Source organism: Malaya genurostris, chromosome 2 (genome assembly GCF_030247185.1).
Source record: "Malaya genurostris strain Urasoe2022 chromosome 2, Malgen_1.1, whole genome shotgun sequence".
In the NCBI taxonomy this organism is placed as follows: Eukaryota; Metazoa; Arthropoda; class Insecta; order Diptera; family Culicidae; genus Malaya; species Malaya genurostris.
The window spans coordinates 10,033,355-10,040,892 of record NC_080571.1 but is presented as its reverse complement, the minus strand read 5'-3'; the positions used below and the strand labels follow the sequence as shown (position 1 = coordinate 10,040,892).

The 7,538-nt window shown below is 40.6% G+C and overlaps 1 protein-coding gene across 1 annotated transcript; it reads left to right on the top strand.

Moving 5' to 3' along the window:
- Positions 1-228: 228 nt before the first annotated feature.
- On the top strand, positions 229-6,094 carry LOC131433089 (uncharacterized protein DDB_G0287625-like). Its single transcript, XM_058599874.1, has 4 exons — positions 229-269; positions 546-648; positions 5,052-5,307; positions 5,457-6,094. Exons 1-4 carry the CDS (start codon positions 229-231, stop codon positions 6,092-6,094), a joined length of 1,038 nt encoding a protein of 345 aa, XP_058455857.1.
- The last annotated feature ends 1,444 nt before the right edge of the window (positions 6,095-7,538 follow it).

The window sequence follows — 7,538 nt, the reverse complement described above, 5'->3', positions numbered from 1 at the left end:
GCAACTTAACGTGTTACTTGGGTCGTTTCCTAAATCAAATCCCACACTGTGTTGTCATACGTTACGTTTTCCAAATATGTTGATGTATTACAATGTTAAACGCTTGTTGTTAATTAAATGACGCAATTTAGATTATAAATCACCCACAACTGATTGCAACAGATTCTAACAGGCATTCAGTGATAATCCTCTGGTCTATCAATGGGACACAGACGGTACTGCGCTAGGATGTCGAACAACAAAATTGGACTAGAGTTGCCAATGATGGGGTAATATGCAATTCATCAATGCATCCCAACTCTCGCCATACAGCCAACAAATCTCTTGAGACGTTCTCATCGTTAAGCTACCGTTCGATACTACCACAGAATGAGACATTAATCTTGGCAAGCTCCCGATCCGCAGAAACGACGCTAGATGCTATAAATTATCTTTATTATTGCCACTGCTACCTTATCTAACTTTGTCACACTGCGTAATTTTGTAGCGCACTCCATCTACTCAGTGTATTGGCATTGGCTTCCCGATACGCTTCCGGTCCACAGCTCTTCTGCTAGTGCCGGAGAATCGCAAAGGAAACAGCAGCAGGAAGAATGCGTGTCTCCGTGCCTGGCAAATGGTTGGTTCGTAATCCTTGGTAAGAAGCTTGTAATCCGCTTCATTGTGCCGTTCGGCGTTTGCTTTCGTGATCATTTGACTTCTGACCTAGAACGGGCCACGAAAAACACCGTCGCGTAAAGTGTCTGATTTATACAAAGCAAGAGCTCGCATGAACTTGAAATTTGAAAAGGAAAATAGTTTCGATTATTTTGGAAATGTTTGTAGACGACAGACATATGAAATTATTAGAAAAGGAAAAAAAACACAACAACGTTATTTAAATGAGTGAAAGTTACGAATTTACGGCCAATTCAATACAGTCAAAAGTAGACGAGAAATGTGATGAAGTCTGAAAGATTTATGGGACCAGTCCGGATATTAAGCTCCATGTTCAACATGCAATGGCCAGGAGCGTTCGGCGGAATGATTCCAACTACGTTTCAATGTCTTCCATTCAACTGAACATAACCAATAAACACGGCATTTGCGAACCACCAGCAAAAAGTAGATTTTCACAGCAAGGCAGAATCTCCTGACAGCTAGACAATTAGAGACCCCATCGCTCACAGAGGCGTGTGTCACTGTCTGTCTCGCTCGCACGTAGTAGCCTCCAACAGTAGCCCGGTATGTACAATCCCAGCAAGCCAGGACCAAAATGTGTGAATAAATCATCAACCATCAGCCAGCATATTGCAAAGAGAAAATGAAATGACATTGTTGCAGTTGCAGTTCTATCATTGTATCGCTTTGGGACAACCGACGCTCCTTCGGTTATGAATATCCCAAGCCCATTGTAAACCAACATTGCCATCAGCACGGAACCACATGGAGACGGATGGTCGTTTTACTGCATGATCTGCCAACCTCCTCTCTCCCCCTGGTCCCTGCCAACGGAGCTCGACTTCCGGGTGTCGCAGAAAACGACATAAATCGTTTCGGATGGAATCAAGTTTCTTCGTTAGTTCTGCGGAACAAAGGAGCATCAGGTGCTGGCTGCTGCCTGCCTTCTGCCTTCTTGGAATCTTGGAAGAAGTTTCTTTCCATTCTGCACCTTCAGCAACATAGATATCAAATAATTCCTGCTGGTGTGTGTGTTTGTGTGTGTGTGTGTGTTGTAATAATTATTACTTGCAATAACAAACGAGCAATGAATTCTTCGCTCTAATAAATATTCTCCACCGTCACCCGTCTTCCTCGGCACGGGGCTGGACCGGGTGTCCGCCAAACGAAAACGGTCTAGGTGAGCAATTAATTCCGCAAATCTCAACCCCGGAAACCAACTGGGCGGGAAAGAAGTTTCACCTCAACCTGTGGAATGTAGGAGGACGTGACGTGTGAGAAACCGAAATTCCCCGTGGCCCATGCTCAAGCGAGCGGGTGCCAGATTCGCAACGAAAATTGTTTCAAGGATTCGTGTTCGGAAGGTGGCTGAATTATCATATTTCTTTTTGTTGAAAAAGTAGCTTTTATGAAAGTAAAAATTTTTAATTATGGTCGGGCTCGGGTTAAAAAATTCGGTCGGGTTTTCGGAGTTTCGAACCCGAATGCTAGACTGTTTCAAAACTTCAATGCCGATAAAGCACGCAGCGACAGGCCCTGCGAAGCAGAACAGACTCAAAGCCACATAAAATGGAGGACGAAACTGGGTTAAAATAAATGACAATAATAAAACTACACAAATTACATAAAATAGTAGTGTAGTTTTTAAAGCTAGTTTTTTTAAGGCCTATCTGAGTCAACGCCTGAGTAAATGTACTATGAATTCGGATTAGAAAAACTTTCTGACCCTAAGTGCGGGGTTGGGAATCGAACCCAGGCGGGTTGCGTGAAAGGCATCGGCTTACACCCATCACGCCATACCCGTCCCCAATATGGGAAAAATTCCATTTGACGAAACGTTTCACTCGACATTATCGTGAGATAGGAAGCGTTACGTTAAGATAAAGTAGCTAGAAAGCGTTGCATACGATAATTTTCTTAAATTTGGGGTTACAAATCATATAAGTTAACGAGCTATAATGCATTATATGGAGATTATAGTTGAAATGAAGTGCTATATTCGTCGCGTTACATATTCTTTCGTAAGTTATAAACGTTACGAAGCGTTGCATGCGTTACTTTTTTTAAGCGTTGCAAAGCGTTACTCTTTGGTAAGTTAAAGGCGTTACATGTGTTATTTTTTGTAAGTTATAGGTGTTACGAAGCGTTACATGCGTTATTTTTTGTAAATGATAGGCGTTACGAAGTGTCACATATGTTACTTTTTTGTAATTTAAAAGTGTTACGAAGCGTTGCATGTGTTACTTTTTTGTAAGCGTTAAGAAGAGTTACTGGCGTTTTTTGGTAAGTTGTAGGCGTTCCATGCGTTACTTTTTTGTAAGTTATAGACGTTACGAATCGTTGCATGCCTTATTTTTCTGTAAGCGTGGCGAAGCGTTACTTTTTAGTAAGCTATAGGCGTTACACGTGTTAATTTTTTGTAAGTTATAGGCGTTACGAAGCGTTACATACGTTTTTTTGTAAGTTATAAGTATTATGAGGCGTTGCATGCGTTATTCATTTGTAAGCGTTACTTTTTCTTTATTGAAGGTGTTACAAAGCGTTACAGGAGTTATTTTTTGGTACGTTATATGCGTTTCATGCGTTACTTTTTGTAAGTTATAAGTGTTACGAAGCGTTACCTTTTTGTTAGTTAAAGGTGTTACGAAGTGTTACAGGCGTTTTTTTTTTTGAAAGTTATATGTCGTTTTTCATTGATTCCACTCGCTCGGTGCCAGTGTTTTACTCTGACAGTTGATCAATGAAACGGTTTTGTAAAGTTTGGTTCGCACGCTTGCTGCTCGGAAAAGAAAACGGGTGCAAAATAGTTGCCCCGAAAGTGCATTTTTTTCGTGCGGTGCAAATCAATGAAACACAGTGCACCGGTTTTGATTGCCAAACTGCACGAAAAGTGCACGAATCGAGCAAAACACTCCACGAGTGTTATAAGTGTTACGAGGCGTTGCATGCGTTATTTTTTAGTAGGCGTTACTTTTTCTTTGTTGAAGGTGTTACAAAGTGTTACAGGAGTTATTTTTTGGCACGTTATAGGCGTTATATGCGTTACTTTTTGTAAGTTATATATGTTTCGAAGCATTACGAAGCGTCACTTTTTTGTTAGTTAAAGGCGTTACGAAGTGTTACAGGCGTTTTTTTTGTAAGTTATAGACGTTACATGCGTTACTTTTTTGTAAGTTATAGACGTGCCGAAGCGTTACTTTTTAGTAAGTTATAGGCGTTACATGTGTTAATTTTTTGTAAGTTATAGGCGTTACGAAGCGTTACATACGTTTTTGCCTTTCTCTTATATGGAAAGGTTATGCAATCACTTGTTTTTATAAGTTATAAGTGTTACGAAGCGTTGCATGCGTTACTTTTTTGTAAGTTATTGGCGTAACGAAGTGTTGCAGACATTATTTTTTTTGTAAGTTATAAGTGTTACGAAGCGTTGCATGCGTTACTTTTTTGCATGTTAAAAGTGTTACGAAGCGTTGCATGCGTTATTTTTTTCTAAGCGTTACTTTTTTTTGTTAAAGGTGTTACGAAGCGTTACAGGAGTTATTTTTGGTAAGTTATAGGCGTTACATGCGTTTTTGATAAGTTATAAATGTTACGAAGCGTTGCATGCATTACTTTTTTGTAAGCGTTACGAAGCGTTACTTTTTTGTTAGTTAAAGGCGTTACGAAGCGTTACAGGCGTTATTTTTTGGTAAGTTATAGGCGTTACATGAGTCACTTTTTTGTAAGTTATAGACGTTACGAAGCGTTGCATGCGTTATTTTTTTGTAAGCGTTGGGAAGCGTTACTGTTTAGTAGGTTGTAGGCGTTACATGCGTTACTTTTTTGTGAGTTATAGGTGTCACGAAGCGTTATATTATATTATTATAGGCGTTTTTTGTAAGTTGTAGACGTTACGAAGCTTTACATGCATTACTTTTTTGTAAATTAAAGGCGTTACGAATCGTTACATGCGTTACTTTTAGATAAGTTAAAAGTGATACGAAGCGTTACATGCGTTACTTTTTTGTAAGTATAGAACAAGAATGACAAGAGCGACAAGAACAACAAGAACGACAAGAACGACGAGAACGACAAGAAAGACAAGAACGATAAGAACGATAAGAACGACGAGAACGACAAGACCGATAAAAATGACAAGAACGACAAAAAACGACAAGAACGATAAGAACGACCAGAACGACAAGAACGACAAGAACGACAAGAACGACCAGAACGACAAGAACGACAAGAACGACAAGAACGACAAGAACGACAAGAACGACAAGAACGACAAGAACGACAAGAACGACAAAAAACGACAAGAACGATACGAACACAAGAACGACAAGAACGACAAGAACAACAAGAACAACAAGAACAACAAGAACGACAAAATCGAAAAGAACGACTAGAATGAAAAGATCGAAAAGAACGACAAGAACGAAAAGACCGACAAGAAGGACAAAATCGATAAGAACGACAAGAACGACAAGAACGACAAGAACGATAAGATCGACAAGAATGACAAGAACGACAAGAACGATAAGAACGACAAGAACGACAAGAACGACAAGAACGACAAGAACGACAAGAACGACAAGAACGACAAGAACAACAAGAACAACAAGAACAACAAGAACAACAAGAACGACAAAATCGAAAAGAACGACTAGAACGAAAAGATCGAAAAGAACGACAAGAACGAAAAGACCGACAAGAAGGACAAAATCGATAAGAACGACAAGAACGACAAGAACGACAAGAACGACAAGAACGATAAGATCGACAAGAATGACAAGAACGACAAGAACGATAAGAACGACAAGAACGACAAGAACGACAAGAACGACAAGAACGACAAGAACAACAAGAACAACAAGAACAACAAGAACGACAAAATCGAAAAGAACGACTAGAACGAAAGATCGAAAAGAACGACAAGAACGAAAAGACCGACAAGAAGGACAAAATCGATAAGAACGACAAGAACGACAAGAACGACAAGAACGATAAGATCGACAAGAATGACAAGAACGACAAGAACGATAAGAACGACAAGAACGACAAGAACGACAAGAACGACAAGAACGACAAGAACGACAAGAACGACAAGAACGACAAGAACGACAAGAACGACAAGAACGACAAGAACGACAAGAACGACAAGAATGACAAGAACGACAAGAACGACAAGAACGACAAGAACGACAAGAACGACAAGAACGACAAGAACGACAAGAACGACAAGAACGACAAGAACGACAAGAACGACAAGACCGATAAGAACGACAAGAACGACAAGAACGACAGGAACGACAAGACCGATAAGAACGACAAGAACGACAAAAACGACAAGAGCGACAAGAACGACAAGAACGACAAGAACGACAAGACCGATAAGAACGACAAGAACGACAAGAACGACAGGAACGACAAGACCGATAGGAACGACTAGAACGACAAAAACGACAAGAGCGACAAGAACGACAAGAACGATAAGAACGACAAAAACGGAAGTTTGTAAGAATGTATTGTCTCAGTAGGAGATTTGGATAATTTAATGCAGCGAATTGTACGTGAAATTTTGTCACACTCGCACATAATGAAAAGAATAATTCCATTCTGACAAATCCCTACTTCAAAAGGTTTCTCTATCGGAGTTACTTGAATAACAATAATGACATTCTGCTCGAAACGCACGGCTTCAAAGTGCTGCTGCTGTTGCTAATACAGTTATACGAAACCGACGCCATCGCCGAAGCTAACTAACTGTGCATAAGTGAATCAGACCACCGAATGCCGGAAAAGAACCGGGAGAAGGAACGACCGACACGCTCGTTTCCGATATCAAAGAATAATGAACTAATTACCTATTATCTCATTACGGAAATTACCATCCATCGGCGTGGAAATACGGGGAAAACCAGTTGCGTTGCAGTGAAAGCATCGCGCGTTTCTCGCACTTTCCGAATGAATAATTCTTTTTTCTTCCCCGGTCAGGTTTGACTGTTCTTCCTTTCGATGGTAAACCGAAAGAACTTTTATTCAATTTGGAATTCCGCGAATAACCGAAATTGTTGTTTGGCTGGGGGAAACTGAGCGACTGAGATTATATGCATTAAGATCATTAAAAAAATAAATAAAACAACTTTTCGGTTCTAATGAAAAATGCATGGAATCATTAGCTTTGATACCAAACCAATATACAACCATCAGTGAATAATTTGATAATTGTCACACCAAGTGCACCAAGCGTAGCTCCTGCATAAATCATCAGCCGAGTGAAAATTGATAGTTGACTTTTCCAATTTGTAATTGGCACCTGGAAAACACTAGGGCCGTTGCACGCCAATTGAACTGCATTTTTAACTACAAACCGAGAATTCAATTATGTTTACCCCGGTGCTGCTCCCTCGGGAGCCCAGCAGCGGGGCAAAGCGTGATACGAACTGTCCCAGAGTGGGTCATAAATTTATCTTTCCGCTACCCATAGACCACCGACCTCTGTTCCCGTCGACCACCTGCCGATCACGAACCACTCCTTGATCCGCCGTCATCCGTTCCGTTTTCAGTAAGTTTCATAATTTACAACTAGCGTAACATGCCTCCGATTGCATGACATGATGCAGTTTGAAAGTTCACACACACACACGATGGCGTTGCCAACCGGCGGGGAATCTAATGCGGTTTTAGCTCACGGCTAGTCGATCGGGTTGCTGTAAAAATTTACATGTGCAGTTCGAAACATGGCCTGGGGTTGAGCTGAGGTAGGTCCCTGCCATTGTAAACCTAAGCAGTCGGTATATCTTTTCTGCATAGCACCTACTATGATCCGAGCAACCTGTCAAAATTATGTTGCTATATGGGAAAATAATTCCATCGGCTTCTCATACCTTGAC

Bases quoted from the DNA above. Each gene is read 5' to 3' on its own strand.
- LOC131433089 (XM_058599874.1), top strand. From the start codon at position 229: ATGTCGAACAACAAAATTGGACTAGAGTTGCCAATGATGGG. The intron at 270-545 runs GTAATATGCAAT...TCCGGTCCACAG, and splicing joins CTAGAGTTGCCAATGATGGG to CTCTTCTGCTAGTGCCGGAG. The intron at 649-5,051 runs GTAATCCGCTTC...AAGAACGACTAG, and splicing joins TAATCCTTGGTAAGAAGCTT to AATGAAAAGATCGAAAAGAA.